Source organism: Aspergillus costaricaensis (assembly GCF_003184835.1).
Source record: "Aspergillus costaricaensis CBS 115574 unplaced genomic scaffold BO79scaffold_27, whole genome shotgun sequence".
Taxonomy (NCBI): Eukaryota; Fungi; Ascomycota; class Eurotiomycetes; order Eurotiales; family Aspergillaceae; genus Aspergillus; species Aspergillus costaricensis.
In genome coordinates, this window is record NW_020291827.1 from 327,338 (window position 1) to 350,418 (window position 23,081).

At 51.2% G+C, this 23,081-nt stretch overlaps 10 protein-coding genes across 10 annotated transcripts; 6 read left to right on the plus strand and 4 right to left on the minus strand.

Moving 5' to 3' along the window:
* Positions 1-499: 499 nt before the first annotated feature.
* On the plus strand, positions 500-2,877 carry BO79DRAFT_230870 (uncharacterized protein; the record flags this gene model as incomplete). The annotated part of the gene is made up of 8 exons (XM_025684123.1): positions 500-519; positions 903-962; positions 996-1,023; positions 1,468-1,567; positions 1,896-2,062; positions 2,196-2,237; positions 2,515-2,625; positions 2,719-2,877. The coding sequence occupies 8 exons, from the start codon at positions 500-502 to the stop codon at positions 2,875-2,877; spliced, it is 687 nt and encodes a 228-aa protein (XP_025536976.1).
* Positions 2,878-3,461: 584 nt separating this feature from the next.
* BO79DRAFT_271397 (uncharacterized protein) lies at positions 3,462-3,865 on the minus strand. Its single transcript, XM_025687350.1, has 2 exons — positions 3,583-3,865; positions 3,462-3,548 (listed from the first exon to the last, which is right to left on the minus strand). The coding sequence occupies exon 1, from the start codon at positions 3,802-3,804 to the stop codon at positions 3,589-3,591; it is 216 nt and encodes a 71-aa protein (XP_025536977.1). The 5' UTR covers positions 3,805-3,865; the 3' UTR covers positions 3,462-3,548; positions 3,583-3,588.
* Positions 3,866-4,016: 151 nt separating this feature from the next.
* Positions 4,017-7,091, plus strand: BO79DRAFT_247111 (beta-glucosidase). The gene is made up of 7 exons (XM_025685623.1): positions 4,017-4,154; positions 4,247-4,389; positions 4,438-4,482; positions 4,535-4,587; positions 4,639-5,830; positions 5,888-6,746; positions 6,798-7,091. Exons 1-7 carry the CDS (start codon positions 4,098-4,100, stop codon positions 7,029-7,031), a joined length of 2,583 nt encoding a protein of 860 aa, XP_025536978.1. The 5' UTR covers positions 4,017-4,097; the 3' UTR covers positions 7,032-7,091.
* Positions 7,092-7,278: 187 nt separating this feature from the next.
* On the plus strand, positions 7,279-8,444 carry BO79DRAFT_178077 (putative inositol phospholipid biosynthesis protein Scs3). The gene is made up of 2 exons (XM_025679963.1): positions 7,279-8,236; positions 8,298-8,444. Exons 1-2 carry the CDS (start codon positions 7,394-7,396, stop codon positions 8,397-8,399), a joined length of 945 nt encoding a protein of 314 aa, XP_025536979.1. The 5' UTR covers positions 7,279-7,393; the 3' UTR covers positions 8,400-8,444.
* A 24-nt stretch (positions 8,445-8,468) lies between these two features.
* On the minus strand, positions 8,469-9,770 carry BO79DRAFT_154234 (uncharacterized protein; the record flags this gene model as incomplete). The annotated part of the gene is made up of 3 exons (XM_025678746.1): positions 8,469-8,530; positions 8,588-8,845; positions 8,924-9,770. 3 exons carry the CDS (start codon positions 9,768-9,770, stop codon positions 8,469-8,471), a joined length of 1,167 nt encoding a protein of 388 aa, XP_025536980.1.
* A 416-nt stretch (positions 9,771-10,186) lies between these two features.
* Positions 10,187-11,527, plus strand: BO79DRAFT_289375 (putative erythromycin esterase; the record flags this gene model as incomplete). Its single annotated transcript, XM_025688773.1, has 1 exon — positions 10,187-11,527. The coding sequence occupies one exon, from the start codon at positions 10,187-10,189 to the stop codon at positions 11,525-11,527; it is 1,341 nt and encodes a 446-aa protein (XP_025536981.1).
* A 219-nt stretch (positions 11,528-11,746) lies between these two features.
* On the plus strand, positions 11,747-14,462 carry BO79DRAFT_199816 (uncharacterized protein). The gene is made up of 2 exons (XM_025681445.1): positions 11,747-11,861; positions 11,946-14,462. Exons 1-2 carry the CDS (start codon positions 11,814-11,816, stop codon positions 14,241-14,243), a joined length of 2,346 nt encoding a protein of 781 aa, XP_025536982.1. The 5' UTR covers positions 11,747-11,813; the 3' UTR covers positions 14,244-14,462.
* A 783-nt stretch (positions 14,463-15,245) lies between these two features.
* On the plus strand, positions 15,246-17,632 carry BO79DRAFT_199817 (HET domain-containing protein; the record flags this gene model as incomplete). The annotated part of the gene is made up of 2 exons (XM_025681446.1): positions 15,246-15,468; positions 15,825-17,632. 2 exons carry the CDS (start codon positions 15,246-15,248, stop codon positions 17,630-17,632), a joined length of 2,031 nt encoding a protein of 676 aa, XP_025536983.1.
* Positions 17,633-19,086: 1,454 nt separating this feature from the next.
* BO79DRAFT_210500 (uncharacterized protein) lies at positions 19,087-20,696 on the minus strand. The gene has a single exon (XM_025682816.1). The coding sequence runs from the start codon at positions 20,636-20,638 to the stop codon at positions 19,373-19,375; it is 1,266 nt and encodes a 421-aa protein (XP_025536984.1). The 5' UTR covers positions 20,639-20,696; the 3' UTR covers positions 19,087-19,372.
* An 895-nt stretch (positions 20,697-21,591) lies between these two features.
* On the minus strand, positions 21,592-22,237 carry nut2 (mediator complex subunit NUT2; the record flags this gene model as incomplete). The annotated part of the gene is made up of 3 exons (XM_025681447.1): positions 22,189-22,237; positions 22,042-22,138; positions 21,592-21,958 (listed from the first exon to the last, which is right to left on the minus strand). Exons 1-3 carry the CDS (start codon positions 22,217-22,219, stop codon positions 21,592-21,594), a joined length of 495 nt encoding a protein of 164 aa, XP_025536985.1. The 5' UTR covers positions 22,220-22,237.
* Between the last annotated feature and the right edge of the window lie 844 nt (positions 22,238-23,081).

Here is a 23,081-nt window from a genome sequence, read left to right on the forward strand (position 1 = left end):
CGGTACTGTACTATAGAGATCCAATGCTCTTAGAAATACCAGAGCACAGCATCATATATTCATTCAGATATCTGCAAACATTATGCCCCCCAGAGTAGTATTACCTGGTTACTATCGATGCAGAAACTCGTGCTTGATATCGACCAAAGCAAGTACACCCTGTAGACCAGGTTACAGGAGTTCTCAGATTGTCTGAAGCGAATTAGTAGTGACTTGATTGATAACATGTCTCTTCTAATCCCTTCCACTAAATGATAATACATATTTCCCTCCCCTACCCAAATCGTGGCAATATAACCCACAGACATTTGGAACGAAATGCAGGAGAGAGAGAGAGAAAGGAAAGTAAACCCCCAGAAGGAGAAAGAAGTAATAAATCTGTGTAAGATTCGGGCCTAACCGATCCGATGATCCGAAGCGCAGCATCTAGTAATTTTAGTGCCAAAGGAAGAAAGAGAGATTGAGCACACGCCGTGGATAATGGGGAAAAGGTATAGGCATGGATACATGCAATGTAACGTCATAGTTGACGGGAGAGAGACAAAGAGAGCAATTAATCTCGTTTGTTTTTGTTCCCCGACAAGGCAGACATTAATCTGTATATCTTTTGCATTAGGAGGTATAGTATAAATTTTCTGGTTTAGATCTAGTTGGTAGTCACACCTCCAGATTCATTATTCTGACTGCCTAGTGCATTTCACTTCGCTCGGACCCCTCTACTAAATGTCTAAGTCGCCGATGAATATCCGGAGTACAGTACATGATGCCGTCCGTTGATATTACTATGGTGGATACCCTATAGGACTGCTTATAATTGTAGGATACGAGAACACTGGAATGATTCTACCGGACATACCACCTGCCCGTCGTACGGGTAATCATCGGCAGGAAGACAGGCTCAGTGTGGATGCCGTTCGGGTTCATCCGTCAATGAGCCTTGGTGAGCTGCTACATGTCCCCGGGTTTGTCGCGGTTGTGGCTGGTGGAGGCCCCAGTTCCGGGATACACCCCACACGGGGAAGGGTTTAAATTGCGAAGGGTAACTCGGGTGTCTAATGCACTGTTTAATGAGTACCTTCTGCCGGGCTTTGCTTGATTAGTATGCCGTGGGAAGATAGCCCTGGCTTCATTTCCAATGCATGTACGAGGGCGTCGTGCTGCTTGTAAGCTTTTAGTGGCTAGGATCTCTACCTGAGCCGGTTCTATATCAGTGATACAGATGCGACTTTTCTGGACTTCCCGTAGACATCGGATACCAGGCTCGGGGCTTTCGGGTCGATGTAGCTGATTTACTTCCCGTCTCGAGGCTTTCGGCGTCAACATGATTTTCGAATATCGGCATGCCTAGCAGCAAACAGGATGTCAGGCGGAAAGATGCCGTTGCTTGTTATCCTGGGTGTGTGAGACCAGGAGCGCGGGTGATGCGGGGGTGGGAGGCTCGAGTCAAAGCCAGCCAAATCTTGGCAGATGACGCCTGGACAGATCAGGATTGATCTTAGAAAATTAGGTAAAACAAGCGAGAGGCAAATAGTAATGCACGTCGGGCTCAGAGGGGGCCGCAACCGGAGTACTCGGCAGTTCAGAGTCGAAGAATAGAACTCATCTTCGATCATGCAATCTAGTATATCCCGTACCCACAAACAAACTGGGTCTTTGGTTACCTTTCAAAGGAAGGCGACATATTGGTAAGCAAAAGAAATGGAAGAAATGGCTCAACTTCTACCCGTAATCGGAGGTCGAGCGGGCTAGTTTGTCGTCCATGACGGAAACAAGACTTTCGAGTCTGAATCCCGAATCCTCAGGGTACTAGACCATACTAGTGAGTAGTAGTGAGTACCCCACGGAGAAATTCCCCACATCTTCAACCAACCCCGAATGGCCTGTCTCTGCATGAGCGCATGCGGCACCTGACCGAGAGCAGCCACCCTCCGAGAAAATTCTACGAAAACGATGCCTTTCTGGTAACCCGGTCAAGCGTTATGGTTCAAGATCATTAGACTGCCATGTGGTCGGCAATGTCCGCTCTACCGGCGATGCGTGGACGATCAACAGTCCGGACTTTGTCCGAGAACTCACTGCGTACAAGCAGTGGATGTCTTGACTAGGACTTAGATAACACACCCATAGTCATGCAAGCAATTTCTCATCTTCAGAGAGTACTCTGACTGTCTGACAAAGCCACTATTATTTTGCAGTGGCGCCCCATCACCGTCAGCAGCACCTTAGCCGAAAGTGGGGTAATTTCTTCCCCCAGGCTAACCGCTAACCTGGATAAATGATGAGCGACATTTGTGTTTAGGCGACACCGAGGATAATCGGAGTCAAGAGTGACGCCCGGAATATCGAGAGCAGTGAAGACGTCCCGTTCTTCTTCCGACTGGATCCCATCCGTGTTGTAGGAAGAAGGAGCTGCTTACCTCATCTCCTTCACCTCCCAAAGTGGAGCATCCCTTCTACTGTTGACCGAAATTAAGAGATTCCAAAGGGAGGAGTGCATTGTTTAGAAAGTGGTAGGTATGGGCTGACCCTTGCGGGAGGCCGTTGGGTCGACGTAAGGTGCATTGGAGCCATCTCGGTACGATGACATTTGTTGTGCTCAGAGACCGCGCTTGGCGGTATCTGCTTGTCTGACATGTCGCCAGGCACCTGTTTAACCAACTGGGTTTATGGTGTAGTACTCTGGTTGTGCCATCGGTCTGACCGCTGGGAAGCTGCTAGGATGATGAAGGGAAATGCGGGGAATGCTGGGGTGATGAGTGGAAGAAGACGGGATTACACGGTGGATACTGGAATACACACAAGAGTGACGGTAAGACGCCCAGCCGGATTCGGACCAACAATAGACTTGACGGCACGGATCCATGGGACTCTGGCTAGTAGCCATAGTACGAAGTAGTACCTTTTGAGGACTAATTCCTCCAATGACGACAGAGCGGAAAAACTCCCTCTGCTTCATGCTCAAGTTTCCCCATGCGCCATAGGTATTCACGTCGAGTAAGTAGAAGCTAAAATGTGCAGGGCCACTCGGGATTCGCTCTGGATGGAGTATTGTTTGGCTTTTCCACCTGCTGTATCGAGTGTTGGCGGGAATGAGCCAGACTTGCATGGAGATGAACTGCTAGACTGGTGTCTCAGTGAAGAATGTAGAAGTTGATTTGATACACCTTCCAAATCAGACATACATCAACAAGGATGAAGTTGAGAAAGGCAAAATATTATGCTTCTATGAGTTAGTTAATAACTAGTTAACTATGGTGGTATTGACGTAAACTTGGATGGTGCAGGTAATGATGCTGGTTTACCCACAGCTGCAGGGACTGGACGAGGTATTGTGTAACGTAATTACCGGGGCGACCCCTGGCCAAACTAGTGAACTAAACTAAATCCCCTTCCCCGAATGGCTTCTTTCTCCCCAGCTTTTCGTATTTTCCCACTACCCAAGACCATCTCCAGCTTGGTCACTATTGCACTAAAAATGGTCAAAGGAAGCGGGGCTCCAGACTTGTCCCAGCGTGGACCACGGACGCCGTTCCCCATGTTGTGCTGGTCTATAGGCTGGGAATAATTCTTACCCCGGTCAACTCAACCTCACCTGACCCTCCGACCTCTTTTGCCAACCGATGTAGAGTTTGTACATGGCTCTGCCGGCCCGAATGCATCATCGCTCGAGCTCCTTCCAGCTTCTCCGACAGTGCCTTGCTTGCCTAATTTCCGACTCCTCCAGGGCCGGTCTACTGGCTTGTTCCACCTAGTCTCCCAATCGGGACATCCCACGTCGATCAGCATACCGGACCAAACATCCATCGCCCATGCTTAGCGTGTCTCTCTTTGACACTGCATGCGGGACTGTGAATTGCATGAGTGGGTAGCTTTGCGGAGACAGCTGCACTGGCATACATCATCGTTGGGTTCCTCAATTCGCATGCCGTGGCGGACGGTCACTTTGTGGCGCTCAAACTATTTAATATGGCCCAGCTCCCCTTTCTCTCGCTGTTTTCGTTTCTGTCCTCCCTAAACCTCAAGTCTCTCCATTGGACAGGTGTTGCACGGCTGCTCACCTGGTTTGTTTTGCTCCCCCTTTGGGCGACCTTGCCATCATGAGGTTCACTTTGATCGAGGCGGTGGCTCTGACTGCCGTCTCGCTGGCCAGCGCTGTACGTGCCGTTACTTTGTCCTGTGAATTGCAATTGCGCTCAATTAGATTCACTTGTTTGTTTCATCATCGCTGACAATGGTCTATTCATAGGATGAATTGGCCTACTCTCCACCGTATTACCCATCCCCTTGGGCCAATGGCCAGGGCGACTGGGCGCAGGCATACCAGCGCGCTGTTGATATTGTCTCGCAAATGACACTGGATGAGAAGGTCAATTTGACCACTGGAACTGGGTAGGGCTTACATGGCGCAATGTGTATGTTCCGGCTAACAACTTCTAGATGGGAATTGGAACTATGTGTTGGTCAGACTGGCGGTGTTCCCCGGTAGGTTTGAAAAGATTGTCGAGACGGGGCATTTATTGATTAACGGTGACAGATTGGGAGTTCCGGGAATGTGTTTACAGGATAGCCCTCTTGGCGTTCGCGACTGTAAGCCATCTGCTGTTGTTAGGCTTTGATGCTCTTACTGACACGGCGCAGCCGACTACAACTCTGCTTTCCCTGCCGGTATGAACGTGGCTGCAACCTGGGACAAGAATCTGGCATACCTTCGCGGCAAGGCTATGGGTCAGGAATTTAGTGACAAGGGTGCCGATATTCAATTGGGTCCAGCTGCCGGCCCTCTCGGTAGAAGTCCCGACGGTGGTCGTAACTGGGAGGGCTTCTCCCCCGACCCGGCCCTAAGTGGTGTGCTCTTTGCAGAGACCATCAAGGGTATCCAAGATGCTGGTGTGGTTGCGACGGCTAAGCACTACATTGCCTACGAGCAAGAGCATTTTCGTCAGGCGCCTGAAGCCCAAGGTTATGGATTTAACATTTCCGAGAGTGGAAGCGCGAACCTCGACGATAAGACTATGCACGAGCTGTACCTCTGGCCCTTCGCGGATGCCATCCGTGCAGGTGCTGGCGCTGTGATGTGCTCCTACAACCAGATCAACAACAGCTATGGCTGCCAGAACAGCTACACTCTGAACAAGCTGCTCAAGGCCGAGCTGGGCTTCCAGGGCTTTGTCATGAGTGACTGGGCTGCTCACCATGCTGGTGTGAGTGGTGCTTTGGCAGGATTGGATATGTCTATGCCAGGAGACGTCGACTACGACAGTGGTACGTCTTACTGGGGTACAAACTTGACCATTAGCGTGCTCAACGGAACGGTGCCCCAATGGCGTGTTGATGACATGGCTGTCCGCATCATGGCCGCCTACTACAAGGTCGGCCGTGACCGTCTGTGGACTCCTCCCAACTTCAGCTCATGGACTAGAGATGAATACGGCTACAAGTACTACTATGTGTCGGAGGGGCCGTACGAGAAGGTCAATCAGTACGTGAACGTGCAACGCAACCACAGCGAACTGATCCGCCGCATTGGAGCGGACAGCACGGTGCTCCTCAAGAACGACGGCGCTCTGCCCTTGACTGGCAAGGAGCGCCTGGTCGCGCTTATCGGAGAAGATGCGGGCTCCAACCCTTATGGTGCCAACGGCTGCAGTGACCGTGGATGCGACAATGGAACATTGGCGATGGGCTGGGGAAGTGGTACTGCCAACTTCCCATACCTGGTGACCCCCGAGCAGGCCATCTCAAACGAGGTGCTTAAGCACAAGAATGGTGTATTCACCGCCACCGATAACTGGGCTATCGATCAGATTGAGGCGCTTGCTAAGACCGCCAGGTAAGAAGATCCCCGATTCTTTTCCTTCTTGTGCAATGGATGCTGACAACATGCTAGTGTCTCTCTTGTCTTTGTCAACGCCGACTCTGGTGAGGGTTACATCAATGTGGACGGAAACCTGGGTGACCGCAGGAACCTGACCCTGTGGAGGAACGGCGATAATGTAATCAAGGCTGCTGCTAGCAACTGCAACAACACAATCGTTGTCATTCACTCTGTCGGACCAGTTTTGGTTAACGAGTGGTACGACAACCCCAATGTTACCGCTATCCTCTGGGGTGGTTTGCCCGGTCAGGAGTCTGGCAACTCTCTTGCCGACGTTCTCTATGGCCGTGTCAACCCCGGTGCCAAGTCGCCCTTTACCTGGGGCAAGACTCGTGAGGCCTACCAAGATTACTTGGTCACCGAGCCCAACAACGGCAACGGAGCCCCCCAGGAAGACTTCGTCGAGGGCGTCTTCATTGACTACCGCGGATTCGACAAGCGCAACGAGACCCCGATCTGGGAGTTCGGCTATGGTCTGAGCTACACCACTTTCAACTACTCGAACCTTGAGGTGCAGGTGCTGAGCGCCCCTGCATACGAGCCTGCTTCGGGTGAGACCGAGGCAGCGCCAACCTTCGGAGAGGTTGGAAATGCGTCGGACTACCTCTACCCCAGCGGATTGCAGAGAATTACCAAGTTCATCTACCCCTGGCTCAACGGTACCGATCTCGAGGCATCTTCCGGGGATGCTAGTTACGGGCAGGACTCCTCCGACTATCTTCCTGAGGGAGCCACCGATGGCTCTGCGCAACCGATCCTGCCTGCCGGTGGCGGTCCTGGCGGCAACCCTCGCCTGTACGACGAACTCATCCGCGTGTCAGTGACCATCAAGAACACCGGCAAGGTTGCTGGTGATGAAGTTCCCCAACTGGTAAGTAAACATGAGGTCCGAACGAGGTTGAACAAAGCTAACCAGTCGCAGTATGTTTCGCTTGGCGGTCCCAACGAGCCCAAGATCGTGCTGCGTCAATTCGAGCGCATCACGCTGCAGCCGTCGGAGGAGACGAAGTGGAGCACGACTCTGACGCGCCGTGACCTTGCAAACTGGAATGTTGAGAAGCAGGACTGGGAGATTACGTCGTATCCCAAGATGGTGTTTGTCGGAAGCTCCTCGCGGAAGCTGCCGCTCCGGGCGTCTCTGCCTACTGTTCACTAAATAGCTCTTAAATGGCATACCATGATGGCCATGGTACATGAATTAATGATTTATGCCAATAGCAAGACCACTGTAGATGCAGATGTAGAATGTGTATTGCGTAGTAGCGTGTAGATGATGATACAAGCGATCCGACACATGGTAGGAAGAGTGGCGCTAGTTGGGGCGGAAACCAAGCGACGTCATCCGCTGCCGACTTCGCCAGTCTTTCTTCTTTTCCTCTTCAGCCTTCTTCCTCCGCTTAATCCAGCGACCATTGCCAATTGCCTCTACAACAACTAATTGCCATAATACTCTACTCCTATTCAATATATAAACCACAATCTCGACATACTTACACCAGCCTGGACACACGAGCAACCATGCCCTCTCCCGACCCTCCAGCCCCAGCGATACGACCCTTCCAACCACCCATAACAGCGCTCCTCATCTACCCAGCGACCCTAATCGTGGGCTCACTCTTCTCCGTCCTCTCTCCCACCGCACAAGGCACGCGCGACGACGGCTCCAGCACCCTCCGCCCCCACGTTGAGCCCCTAGCCCCGTCCATCGCGTCAGACCTCAACCTCTCCTTTCCTCCGCCGCGCCCCGTCAACTACTTCGCCCGCAAAGACAACATCTTCAATCTATACTTCGTCAAAGTCGGCTGGCTCTGGACCACCGCCGCTCTCGCTTTTATCCTGCTCTCCCAGCCCGCCTACACCCTCGCCGCTAGTCACCGCGCCCGACGCACTGGCCAGGCCGTCCTCCGCTACATCCTCGCCACGACAGTGTGGTACCTCACGACGCAATGGTTCTTCGGCCCGCCGATTATTGATCGCAGCTTTGTGCTGACGGGCGGGAAGTGTGAGCGGGCGGTGCCGTTGGCGGAGAACGAGCCCGCCGCGGCGGATGTCAAAACGCTGTTGACGGCTGCGGCGTGTAAACATGCGGGTGGGGCGTGGAGGGGTGGTCATGATGTTAGTGGACATGTGTTTTTGTTGGTGTTGGCGACGTCGTTGGTTGTGTTTGAGTTGGTAGGGGGGAGTCAGGGGTGGGGGAAGGGGGGAGTGAGTGTGAATGGGAATGGGGAGGCGGAGAAGGAGGTGAGTGAGGAGGTGGATGTCGTGAGGGTTTGGTCTGGCAGGTTTGCTTGGGCGGTTGCTGGGTTAGGGTGGTGGATGTTGTTGATGACGGGTATTTGGTTCCATACGTGGTTTGAGAAGGTATGTTGCTGTCTGATTGGGGGTGAAGTGATGATGATGACGATGATGCTGATGATTGTAGTTGACGGGGCTGTTGATCGCCCTCGGCACGGTTTATACGATCTACATCTTGCCTCGACGGGTCTTGCCGTGGAGGAATGTGGTAGGCTTGCCGGGTGTTTGAGTATACATGATATGATTATGGCATGATAGATGGTGTAGAGTATAGTACACGATGAATACATTTCTTACCTTAATACACATTAAGCACCGGCGGTATAACAGGCTCGTTCTCGAAGAAACCCCGACAGAAAGCTACGTACCAATTAGCCCAATCACTAGCTCTCAAGAGAACTGGTATTATAAACTCACCTCCCGGAATCAACGCCGCCGCATACATCACCTGCGTGATCGGCCTCAAATCCTCAATATCATCCTCCTCCTCCCCAGCCATATACGGGGCCCAGAAATCCACAATCTGATCCGCATACACCTTCAAATCAACCGCCGTATCCTTCTCGGCCAGCTGCTCCGCAACACACTTAATACCCATCGCGGCGCCAAACTCCCTGAACGCCAACCGATACCGCGGATCACGCTGTAGATAGTGCTTAACCTCAAACAGATCATCTACCCATCGTCAGCCACCATCATCCACACCATGAATAGAACAAGAAAGAAAGAGAGAAAAGAGAGAGAGAGACATACAAACCCTCTCGACCCCCCTCCCCAACAACTCCCCCGCCCACTCCTCCTCCTCCCCCTCAACAAGATGCGCCGTCCACAACCCCATCCCCAAATCCAACAAATCATCACTAACCCTCTGCCTCCCCTTCCGTCTCATCACCCTCCTATAATCCTCAATCTCCTCCTCCAACACCCCTTCCCCTCCACCGCCACAGGCCAACTCATAAGCCCTAACCACCCTAAAAACCACAAACCCATCAACAGGGTCCAAATTCCCCTCACTCCCAACAAGCACCCTCCTCAACTCCGTATCCAATTTCCACACCATCCGATCCAACCTCCTCCCATCCACCCCCCTGATGAAGAAATGCGGATGTATCGCCCTGCCCAACTCCACCGCCAGCTTATTCCACTTCCCCTCGCCGCTTGCCACGCTCATCCGGTTCAGCGCGAACATCCACAGCGTCAGGTAATGGTGGTATTGGCCGTCGCAGTCGTGGCCTGAAGCTGAGGGTTTGCCGATGCGTAGGCCGCCGGCGAGCGGGTGGGATGGGGATGCGCCGGGGAGGAGGGGGTGGGGAGGATCGCGCGTCCGGCCGAGGGTGTTGTGCACGGAGGTGATGAGGCGGGAGGCGAGCGTTAGGTAGTGGTTTTTGCTGGGGGGATTGGGGTGGATACGGTGTAGGGTGAGGAAGTTTAGGACCCCGATGGCGTCCGTCCAGAGGTACCGGCCGAGGTGGCCGCCGGAGGAGGGGGGTGGGGTCCAGGTGCTGGGGGGGGGGGGGGTGGTTATGGAGGGGCCGTAGAGGGTGGTTTGGGCGCGGAGGAAGTGGGTGAGGGTTTGGGGGGTGGGGGTTGGAGGGGGCATGTTGGTGGTTGTGGTTGTGATGGGAGGTGTATAGATGGGGTGGTGGTGAGGGTGGTATAGTATAGGTGTGGGTATGGGTGTAGATGGGGTTGGATGTATGGTAGTATAGTGGTATGGAAACGGGGAGACTGGTAGGAGCTGTTAGGATCAAATCAGAGTTGGAGTATTTACTGAAACTAGCAGGGAATGAATTGATTTGTTCGGCAGAAGAGCTCAGTTATTGTACGTTTGATGTCTATGCAGTGAAGTCATCATGAGCGGGAGGTGACCTCATCTAACCCTAACCACATCTATTATACTGCAGTCTCGTACATCCCGATACTCATCAACTACAATCATCATGGACTAACCACAGTATCATACATACCATACTGGTATAATCTATGTTCAAATTCCTGTCCAAAAGAAAGAAGAATATGTCCCTCCAAAACCTCCTCTCCACCGCCGCCCGTCCCCTCCCCCCCATCCACGACCCCAACTTTGCCTCCCACTTTGACAGCTTCGCCAACTACCGCGTCGTCCTCCTCGGAGACGGTAGCCACGGCACCTCTGAGTTCTACGCCGCCCGCGCCGAGATCACAAAGCGTCTAATCGAGCACCATGGCTTCACAACCGTCGCCGTCGAAGCCGACTGGCCTGACGCTGAAGCCATCGACCGCTATGTGCGCCAACGCCCCGGCCCCCAAGCCCACCTCACCAATGACAAGGACGAGCCCTTTCAGCGATTTCCAACTTGGATGTGGCGCAATCGCGAAATGCAAGACCTAGTCGAGTGGATGCGCGACCACAATGCCAACCTACCCGATCACCAGAAGGCCGGGTTCTACGGCCTCGATCTGTACAGCATGGGGGCATCCATCCGCGCCGTCGTAGATTACCTCGACCGTCTGGACCCAGAGGCAGGCAAGCTGGCGCGTCGTCGCTATGGCTGTTTGCAACCGTGGGTGGATGATCCAACGGCATACGGACTCGCGTCGTTGCGCGGATTGGCGGACTGCGAAAAGGGAGTCGTGGATATGCTGCGCGATTTGCTGCGCAAACGACTGCAGTATGCGGAGGAGGACCCGCATAATGGCGAAGAGTCGCATAGTAGTCAGCAGAATGCGTATCTAGTGCGTGACGCGGAGAGATACTACAAGGCGATGTATTATAGCTCCGCGTCGTCATGGACGCTGCGCGATACACACATGGTGGATACGCTGCGGCGCATCCTTCGTCACAAGCCTCCTGGCAGTAAGGCAGTGGTGTGGGCGCATAATTCGCATTGTGGGGATGCGCGATACACGAGCATGGGCAGTCGGCGCAATGAGGTGAATATTGGACAGTTGTGTCGCGAGCAGTTCGGTCGGGATAAGGTTGCGCTGATCGGCTGTGGGACACATACTGGAACTGTGGCGGCTGCGCATGAGTGGGATGAGGATATGGAGATAATGAAGGTCAAGCCGTCGAGACCGGATAGTTGGGAGTGGTTGGCGCATCAGACGGGTATTGAGAGCTTCTTGTTGGATCTGAGGCCGACGAGGACTAGTCCGGAGTTGAGGAGCTTGATGGCGGCAGAGGATCAGCGGTTGGAGAGGTTTATTGGCGTCATTTATCGGCCTGATACTGAGCGCATGTCGCATTACTCGCAGGCTGATCTGCAGAACCAGTTCGATGCGTATGTCTGGTTTGATAGCACCGAGGCTGTTAAGCCGTTGGAGCGGGTGCAGCCGCGGACGGCGATGGGAACGGAGGAGACGTATCCATTTGGGTTGTAGAGTAGACTGTAAGTATTGGTAGAATGGACTGTAAGGAGTAAAAGTAGATAGTGTTTCAAATTAATGATGATGGACGATATAGTTAATGTGATAACTAGCTCATGCACAGCACAACACGCTTAGCTAAGCCCTGACGTCAGCTCACCGCCTGCGGGTGTTTGTTTATTCTTGAATCTCGCCTTCGCCCTGCATTCATCTAATTCATGATCCATCCCCCCACACAATCCAATTCTTCGACATCTCGATACCCAATTCCAACGTCACCCGATACACATTGACCACCACCATGGCGGTTCGACGGTCCGCCCGCCTGCGCAGCCGCCAGGCCACCGAGGTGAGCACACCACCCATCCCACTCAGCCTCCATTCCGATGGGCTGCTCGCGCCCTTGCATGACATTCACTGACTCGACCTTAAGGAGCCTGAGGCCCCTGCCGACCCCGTCGTCACTAACAACAACGCCCCCTGCGACACGAACAATCACAACAACTCCGAGAACACGTCCGAAATCGACACAACCATGGCTCGTCTCGGCAAACAGCCGGAGAGATTGCCTCCCGTCGTGGAGCACGAGGAGCCAGTTGATGCTGCTAAGGATGCCCCCGTGCAGCGGTCGCGGAAGAAGGCCAAGACTCAGACCGCGTCTAAGAGAAAGTCCAAGGTTGAAGCTAAAGAGCCTGTTGCTGAGGTGACTCCGGCGATCGCTGAGTCTCAGTCCAAGACGGATGCGACTGAACCTGCCGTTGCTGAGACTGAAAAGGAGCCTACTCCCAAGGCTATGGCTGAACCCGCTGCTGTTGAGACTGAAAAGAAACCTACTACCAAGGCCATACCTGGACCTACTTCCAAGCTATCGACTCCTAAGAAATCTATCCCGACTCTCAAGGGCACGCCTGTCAACAGAAATACGCCAGTCCAAAAGAACACACCCGTCCACAGAAGCACGCCCGTCCACAAAAGCACACCCACCAGAACCCCCTCCAGCACCCTCGTGCGTCCGTCCCACCAAGAAATGCACCCCAGCAAGGTCCGCCAGAGCACCACCAAACAGGCAGACTCTGGTCTGATCCTGGGCTTTAAGCCCATCAAGAAGGACGCCGAAGGCAAGGTGATCAAGGACACTGTCGCCGACAACACCCCTACCAAGGCCAAGGCCTCGCCCGCTCCTTACTACGGCACCCCCGCGTTCGAGTTCAAGTTCTCCTGCGACTCGCAGCTCAGTGACGAGGCCAAGAAGCTCATGGAGACCGTGCGCGAGGATGCTGCCAAGATCAAAGCCCAGATGACCCTGGAGCCCGACCAGAACCGCGCCGAGGCAGCGGACCGGAAGATCGTACAGCCCAAGGGCAAGGCCAGCCGCTTCAGCGACGTGCACATGGCCGAATTCAAGAAGATGGACTCCATTGCTGGTCACGCGTCGGCTTTCCGTGCCACCCCAGGACGCTTCCAGCCAGTGGTCAAGACACTCAAGAGAACCAACTCCAAGGCGCGTTTGGACGATTCGGACCGCAACTCGCCATCACCATCCAAGATTGCACGTCCTTCACCTGCCCTTGCTGCCCCTGCTAGCAACAAACGCGTCAAGCACGACAAGGCCGATGATGCGTCGACGCGTCGTCCCACTGCGGCCAGCCCTTTCAAGCCTGTGCAACCCCGGCCCAGATCTACAATGCGCAGATCGTTGATGACCCCGACGCGGTCCTCTGCGGCGCGTGCTTCGTCAGTCACCGCAAAGCCGCCCCGCACCTCGATGATCCCGTCGCTCGTCCGGTCTCCTGCCGCGAAGCCGGCCGATGTGCCGCGCACACCTCAGACAGAGTTCAACCCTCGGCTGAAGAGCAACTTGCCCACTTTGGGTAACCTGAAGTCAATCCTCCGCCGCCACCAGCCTCTGTTCTCCAAGGATCCTGCTAAGATTGCCGCGGGCACCCATGTGGCGGCTCCAGACTTTACCTCGAACCTGCTGTTCGGATCGCGAGGCACCACGGAGGAGCCTGCGCAGACGCCGTCGCCAAAGAAGCGCGTGGAATTCACTCCTAGTGTCAAGGCCCGCCACGAGGAGGTTATGTTCTCGCCATCTCCATCGAAAGTTCCGGTTGCGAGTCCCTCGCGGACCATTTCCGACGTTGTCTATCCCACACTGCCGGTGTTGACTCCGGAGCAGAACAGGGTCAGCGCCAAGTCTCCCGCCCAAGCGACAACCCCTACCATCCGTCATGTCCGCCCGTCAGATGTCCATGCCAACCCTCTGCCTGAGGTCGCAGGCGTGCCGCACGGAATCGGCCACAAGAAGAGAACCCGTGAGAGTGGTGAAGACACCAAGACTAATGATCTCCCTGAGGTCGCGGGTGTTCCTCACGGCATCGGCCAGAAGAAGAGAAACCGCGCTGCCCTCGAGGATGAGACTGACACCGAGAATGTGCCGCCTGTCGACTCAGCCGCGGACGCGCGCAGTGCTAAGCGAATGAAGATGACCTCGCCCTCTCCGATCAAGGCGCCCATTCTGAGTGCCCGCAAGGCTGCGGCCCCCAGCCCAACCAAAGCCGCGACTCCCAGCCCCACCAAGCCTCGCTCGCACACTCCCCTCCGATCGGCCACAACCAGCCGCATGAGCACTCCGCGCATCAGCACTCCGGCCAGTGTACGCGCACGCAACCGGGGCGTGTTGAGCGTCAGCCGCTTGAACATGCTGGCGCAGCCGAAGAACCGTGGCTAATTTGAATGAGACTAACATTGATTGCATTTCTGAGCGTTGGACGCATGGTACTTACTGCGACATTTCTTGTGATGCTTCCTTTCTTTGGCGGCTGCCGTGTATTTAGTGGTCTGGCTTGGTGTCTCCGGGACTTTGATTCTAGTGAAATTGTAGGCGCTGGGATGCATCCGGTATGCAAGGCGTTCATGATTTGATTGATTGGTGAATACAGAGATTGAGACTGTATCAAATTACTTGTTAATGAGTTATTCTCTCAACTACAGTGATGAAGTAAATGGTATCAGTAGTTCAGCAGCTTGTTTTAGCCTTAGGTCCTGTTGTTGTTATCTGGAGTAGCTTCATAAGGAAGGTTGTGATAACGCTGCGTGCATTTGAGCCACCTGGGGAGCAACGCATAACTATCAGGCAGAGGCTATGCCATCTTCAAAGGCATCCCGAATACTGACACATTCCATAACTATAACTATTGGGTGGGATCACCATTCTAGGAAGGCAGCCTATCTGACAGATGAATCAGGTAATCTCGTGGACTACACCTTCCTCTTTTCTTCCTCTCGTCTCCTCCCTTGTTCTCAGAGACTTGCAAATCTTCACCTTCTTTAATATCTGCTACTTACGATGACCAGCAAGTTATCAAAATAGCATCAAGTACCTTTGGAGATTCTTTCAGCTCATCCACAATGCTTACGTTTGAGTCGATGATTCATTCAGCACTAAGCACGCGAGTGCCACACCATGCGATATGATTAGTTCGACCAACCACCCTGGCGCCTAAAAGGTGGGGATTCATGCATTGAGACAGATCCCTGTCTTTCAGCTCTGCCAACTCAGCAGAGGGGGATTATTATTGAAATGGAGATAGACTCCACCCCAGCCTCCTCACAACAGACTACAGGCTTGTTCTGTCTGCCTCAACTTGTTGCCTTTTCACACTTGAGAGAGACTTTTCCTTCAGTACCAGGACTTCTTCCTGCATGGGATATCTTTATCAATAGGGTCATCATGGACGAGAATGGGGATGTGAGCCAGCCTGTCGTGGATGATGAGACTGGAACGTGTCCCTTGTGTTCGTGTCTTCTAACTATTCAGTATTCTGAGGCCAATGAAAGGTATCTTCTTTCAAGGTCTCGGGGGTACGGTGATCCACAACTTTATTTGAAGGCTCAACATATTTGTTTCCATGAGCAGTGCCCAAGTTGTGACGATATTCCCAATGATTTGCTCTGTTGGTTTTGCAGCCATCTTAGGCCGCGGCACCTGAATCATTACATGACTCAACACATCGAAGAACTTGAGCTGAACTTTGGGACGGTTCAGGACATACAGCAGCGGTCTGGCAATTGTGTATTTTGCAGCATTGTTATCCAAGAAGGGTGCCTGAAGGGTTGCTACGAGTATTCGAATTTAATTATGCGAATTAATTCTACACCTCCATACAAGGATATACACTTGGAGTTCGGCTTCTACGCAAAAGGTTTGTATCATACTTAGTCATTAGTTCAAGCATAAGCTAATCATAATTGTAAGATCTTACATGGGTTGGAGCTAAACGCATTGGTGGAATTTTTGACATCTCCAAAGCAACAGTATGGCAGCAGCCGATGGTAGACTGGAGCACAGTCCGCATCTGGGTAGAAAGTTGCGACAGAGAGCATGAGGGCCCATGCCACAATGGACCCCTAAACTCACCGCCAGACAAATTTCGGCTTATTGACACGGAAAGAGGATGCGTAGTAATGGCTCCTCCTTCCTGCAAATATGCTACCCTGAGCTACGTGTGGGGTAGCACTACTGATGAAAATGCATTGGCAACAACAAGAACCATCAAACTGCTGGAGAAAGAGGGTTACCTGTTCAAAACCCCTATACCGGCGACCATTAAGGATAGCATCCGTGCATGCATTGAATTGAAGATACGGTACCTCTGGATCGACAGACTGTGCATTGTGCAAGATGACACTGCCACCGTGAAAGCCTCACAGATCAATGCCATGGGCGACATATATAGCCATTCTTATCTCACCTTAGTGGATTTAGAAGGTGTCACCATGGATCACGGTCTTCCCGGGGTTTCGCAAGCAAGAGCAAGCCATACTATTTATAAGGCATGCGGAATGAGCTTGAGAGCCATAGAAGATAGTTTCCCTAAGCTTGTCTGGAATTCAAAATGGAAATCCCGAGGCTGGACGTTCCAGGAGGCAATGCTATCGACAAGGATGTTGTTTTTTACAAATGCAGGTGTATTTTTCGAGTGCTCCCAAGCTTCTCAGGAAGATAGATTTGCACTGTCAACGTCAACGCGGTTACAGTTCGCACTGGCCACAACATACGATGAACTTGTGCAAGAATATTCGACCAGATCTTTTACTAGCAATTCTGATGTCCTTAGGGCATTTTCTGGCATTATGCATTGGAAATATGGGACGGAGCATTACTTTGGCGTACCGTACTGTGATTTTGTGAGGGGTATGCTCTGGCTTCCCCGTGGATCATCTGCTCACGTAACATCTGTGGCCAGGTGTACAGAAAAAGGGGATATTTTTCCGACCTGGTCGTGGTCTTCTGTAATGGGGTGCATTGACATTTATTTATACGAAAACACCCATACATCATTACTGGGTGTGTGGGGTATCCCATCTTCCAGGACTAACGAAACGGTGCACATCATTTGGCCTCATAATCGACAACTGTCACGGGACGAGGAGGACGGCTGGGTTCGAGAACTTGGTATCGCATTGGCGTGGAAGGAAGGTTGCTTTCCAAGGCCACTACCGCCAATTCTGAATGTCAGCACCACCTGGCAAGAGTATCGGGCCCTTCTCAGATCCGGATGGGCATCATTTGATAAGCTTAACGAGGAGGCGCTTGGGCTAGCATATCTGCAGGGGAAGGAAGATTCCGAAAAGATATTTTCCCCATCTAACATGGAACATGCCAATCAGCCGGGGGCATTGCTGGGGCATACCCAGTCACTTGAAGCTCAAATGATCCAGTGGGAAGACAAAGAAAACAAATTCTTTTCTGGAAGACGGTTTGTGCAGGTAATATTGCACGGCATGCGTGATGACAGGGTAGACGTGTGGATATACCCTCGCCCTGCCCATTGGCAATTTCTGGACCATGATTACAGTACGGATCATGATACTAAATTGAATGTGCTTGCTCTTTCAATGAGTCATGATCATGAAAAAGGCGACACTCAGAGTCGATGGTATGATTCCGAGGGAAGGGTACTCTGCTCCTCCAGAGGCAGGAGTATCAGGTTTATGGTCGATGTATTGATTGTCGAAACTCGAGATGGACTCAGTCGACGAGTGACTATAGGAAGGGTCGAGCTTCATGACTGGATTTCTGCGTCGCCTAAATTTCGGAACTTCATACTGGTATGAAATGTTTGGAGAGGTAGATTTTCATCAGGAGATAAGTACGCACTGAGGTGCTGTCTGAGTCCATATAATGGAATAATTACTGCTTTATATAGATCACATTGATTGCCAATCTTCTTTGCGTGCATAATGGCAGTTGATGAATTGACAACCAAAAATGATATCTAGTACATTCCTCCCCACATTTTCCATGCCGTTACCAAGGCACTATGTTCTTTTATCGTGGAGATACTCGCCTAAGTAAGTGTCCAGAAAGCCTTTATTTTCCCACCTAAGCCCAACCAAGAAAAACATTTCTCTTCTCTGTATAACTTCAACAGCTGACTCATAACGAGCGGGAAATGAGTCCATCAGTTCAAGTTATACAGCGCTTAGTGAACAGTCAGTCTTAATTGAAAATTCAGAAGGACACAGACAAGAGAATTCGAAGCATGTATGCGTAATGAGAATATCTCAATTTTCCGTTTCACAACTCTTCAAGTGCCCATGCATCTTGAGTGCACGACATTCATGAAAATCATATTATTATCATTATCATTATCATTAACCTTGAATATAGCGCATCTATAGGTATCCTTGCTAAGTCACTAACAGCCAAAAAGATTATCAAAGACAGTCTTCTAGTACTTGCTAATATATTTTACTCTCTAAAACTACAGATAACATATCTTTATATAGATTTTATATAAGAATTATAAGTTTATCTCATTATCACATTCAAATTATTAGTCTTTGCTGAGTAACTCCAGTTTATCAGCCTTTATGTATAGATATAAGAAGTATCATAGTAAGAAACACCACACACCACACCATCCATACCTACCACTCCACTACCTGTGTAGAAAAACCCAAGCACCAACAACCTACCCACCTATCCACACAAACAAAGAAACCTTAAACCAAAACCAAAACCTAAACCCAAAAACCACCGGCGTAAGAACCTACTCCCAACAACCATCCACCTCCACCTCCACCTCCACCTTCACCTTCACCCTCTACCTACTCACCCACAAAAAAGTCGGTGAACCAAGCCCAACCCAAACCAACTCAACCCGCAATCCCAAAGAGGTAAAGTGTACCATAGCACAAGAAACAAGAACGGGAACCAAGTGGACACACACTCTCTCTCCCCCTCTGAATCAATGATTATCATTCATGGAGAAATGAGGGGTAATTACTAACCCTAACCATTTACCAACTACTTACTCCGTACACTAATACTTTACTCCGTGTTGGGCCAGTGAGATTATCAACCATGCTTGATAATTTATCTGATTGGTGGGGAGAAATGACTCACTCACCATACTACTTACTTTTTTCGACTGTGGGATTTCGTGCCGGTTGCCGGGTACCGGTTATCGCTTTACTTTCCTTAATTAACAGAGCTCATTTTATGGGCTTATTTTACCGAAGTTGAGGAGTTATTTGACTAATTTTATTTTATGTATTTAGCTATATAAATATATACTCAATTCAAATATGTGAAAAGAAAGATAACGCCGTCCCATGGATCGATTCCCACCCACGGCAAATGTTAAAAAAGTAAAGATAATCAAAAGTGGGTATCGTATCGGGTATCTCCGCTAAGGCAACCAAACCAAACCAAACCACAATAACTACTAACTATTGCACACACAATGTTAGTAGTCAGAAGGGTTGTCAGTACTGTACAAAAAAGCAATCATCAGTTCATCAAACCATAATCATCATCAATATCATCATCATCATCATCGTCATAGCAGCTTAGAAACTACTCCTACTATCCTGCCTTCCAAACGGCTTGGTAAAGTCCAACGGACTTAATTCCCGCTCCGTGGCGGAGTTATTCGTCTGTGTCTCCCCACTCCACGATTGCGAGCCGTTCGAGTGTCCCGTGGGCGGAAGATCCAGACTATGTCCATGATCTCGGTCAAAACTTCGGTCTCGACCAATCCCACTTTTCAGGATATTGCCCGTCCCCGCACCACCGCTCTCGGAGTGCTCGAACATGGCGATGGAGAGTTCCTCCGAGTCCATGCGGGGCGGGGGCCGTCGACGGGGTGCGGCGCCGGCCGCGGCGTGGTTGAGATCTGAGGGAACGCGCGTGGCATCGACAAAGTCGGGCAAGTCATTGTTATTGTTGAAATTACCGTTAACGATGTCACCGTTGCGGCACGGGATCTGCGGCGGGATAGTGACAGGCGAGGTGGCAGCATACAGCGGCGAATCAGGCTTCCAGGTGAGGCTGTGGGTGCTGCGCACAAGAAGGACGAGTTTACCGAGGACGGCGAATTCGAGCTTAAGTTTGACGCTGTAGATGACGGGTTTGATCATGGTTTCGAGGATGTAGAGGTCGCGGTATTCGATGACGAGAAGTCCCAGATCCAGAGCGATGATGATCAGGTTGATGGCGACGAGCTGGTACATGATTTTGCGTTTGCCGCGGTCGGGATCGAGGCGGAGCATGCGGATGGTTTCCCAGATGTAGAGGACGGAGAGGATGAATTCTTGCAGACAAAAACCGGTCATTTGGATCTTTTCCATAATGTTGTAGCCGGAGATGAAGATGGCTGGGTGGGAGGAGAGGTTGGAGCCATAGGTGAGGACGGAGGTGGGGATGTGTAGGAGGAAAGCGTCCACGATGATCATGGTGAGGACGCGGCGGAGGACCTTCGGATTGGGGAGGACGAGATGCAGGCGCGAGTAGAGCACCACGGATTGGCCGGTTACCATGGCATACCAGCCGATGGTAATGAGGGTGATGGAGAGGGCGGTAGCGGACGTGAGAGCGAAGTATTTGAGCAAAAAGCCGGCTGAGTAAGGAATCAGACCGAGAGCGGAGATCAGAAGAGACCAGAAGTAGGGACCGCGAAACTGGGAAAAGGTCACGAAGACGAGAATGACCAGTTCGATGGCGTTATACCAGGATAGAGCGGCCATGGTAGCGATGACGATGCGCAGGGCCAGGCTGTTGCCTGAGTAGGGCCCAACCACGCCATTGCCGGGGGAGGCGGTAGGGCCGGTGATCATGATGCCATTGCAGAGAAGACGATATACGATGGGAAGGAAGAAAAGGGAAGTAGAGAAGAGAGGAAGAGGAAGCAGAAGTAGAGAAAGAGGAAGAAGAGGAGAGAGAGGAAGCGAGACTAAGCGAGTCAGAGTAAGGCTAGACGAGAGAGCGACTAAGAAGAGGAAGAGGCAGACAGAGACAGACAGAAGCAGAGGCCGATGCAGGATCCGGGGCAGGCGGGCAATTACCCGACATGTAATGAATCAAGAATCATGACAGGTCGTCGGGCTCAGATCCTTGCCGTCTGGGGACATTGAAAGGCAGTCAGTGCCCGGCTGACGGGCGGGGGCCGGCGTGACGCGGTGCATTGTTATTTGCAGTTGCCCTTCGCCTGGTTTATTGGGCGGGGAGTCTGTCCTCTCTGTTGTCATTATTATTGTTCAGCTGAGCATTTAACCTGTTAGTTTTGGTTAATGTTGTGTTAAACTCTGAGATACTCCGTCCTGAGGTGGATACTAGATAGGGTTATGTTGGCATACCTGCTATGCTATACTCCCCTTCCGTATGAAATCATATAGGAGAAGAATAAAGGAGAAAAAAACAGTCCTTGCATCCCCACGTGCATTATCCCCCCATTATTTTTATTTTAATCATTCATCATGTTATTTTTATCCCTCTGCTCCTTGTCTGAAGAGATAATAATAACTCCAGGGGCAGTAACAGCAGCAATAGCCACTGCCACACACAAGGCTGAACTCATTACTTGCTTGCTGACTTGAGTTTCAGTCTAGTCGGCATTGGATTCCGATCATCACATTCCTTCCATCATCCATCATCACAAATCACTCATAATAATTAATTAACCCCAAAAATAAAGCATGCGAAAAATAACTCCACCCCCAAACTCCATCCCAATATAATTCTATCCCTCTATTCCATCATCATCATCACCATCATCATAATGAACTAACCATCACCCCCTGCCCTCCCCATTATTACTCCCATTCCCATCACCACCAAACGAAGCAACCACTCTATCCACCTCCCCCCTAACCTCCGGCATCGCCCCCCTCATCTCCCTCGCCAACACATCCCGGAAACTCCCAAACGCCTCCTTCTTCCCCTTCAGATCTTGATTCCCGCGCTGAATCAACTCGACGAATTCTCTCGTGTAGATATCCGGATTCCTTGCTGCATCTACGTAGTCGATAATCTCCGGGGGAAGTTGGATGCTGTGGATGGGAGGGTCGTTGCTGTTTCCTGGTGATTGGGATTGTGCGTCGGGGTGATTATCGGAGGTGTGTGTGCTGAGTGTGGAGAGCGCGATAGTGAGGTTTTTTCTATACACGTAACACGTAATCCGTTAGTAGAGTTATAAGTATCAGGTGAGGAAGATGGCAGGGATAGGAAGGAGGGTAGGTACATTTTGCGAACGAGCTCTTGCTGGGTTTCGGGACCGAGGTAGCCGTGGACGGCGGATTGGATTTCGAACAGGTGTTGGATTACGTCTTTCAGGTCGGCTGAGGCAGATTTTAGTATTTAGTTGGATTGAAAAACAGGGTATACGTACTGTCGACCGTGCTGAGGGGAATGGGAGCCATGATGTGCTGCTCTGAAACGTGAAGCTTGGAGCTGAGGCGGATTCTTGTTGGATGATGACGAGAGCAGAGAAGAGTCGAGTCCGGGGTAGACTAGCCGTTTTGGGTAATACGATGCTCCATTCAGCTCAACTACGGATCCCGCCGCTTTACACTCGTTGCTTAAAGAGCATGCACCACATCTTACTTTGCTTTGAATGGTCGCGTCCCTAACTCTGCCAATGAAGCTGTTCGGGAAATAATTGAGTACTAAGCCAATCTGACTGGTTCTGTACGTCTTGCGGGAACATGTAGAGCCCTACGCAACATTTACAATCAATGTAAAGACACGATACCCTTCTCTGGTCTAACCTTCTATTATCCTGATATTGATTCAATATGGCAAATGAAATGTATATGACTAAAATATTTCAGTCACTCCAGTCGCCTGTGAAGAAGATCGCGAGCCTGTGCGAAAGCCCACGGCTGGATTTATGCATCAGCTACCTGAACGTGACACCATTTTATGCAAGAAAACTTGATCAGTGAACAAAATACCCAAAGAAATTACCACAGTCAAGTTATACAGCATGTCTCCCTGATATCCCTATTGGAAGTTGAGACTGAGATTGTAATCCACATGCAGTCTGCGATGATCAGCGAACAAAAATCCCTAAAGGACTCACCGTGAGTATCTACAGCATTCAAAACTGAGAAAGAAGCAATTATCAAGGTCAAGGCTTAGATACTATACATAGAACCCGTATCATGTCCTCTTTCCATTAAAGAATTACGATCAGATCATCAACATACTCACTCTGCATCTGCTTTTTCTTTTTCTATTAAATTTATTTTCACAATACACAGACACAAGGATATCGACAAG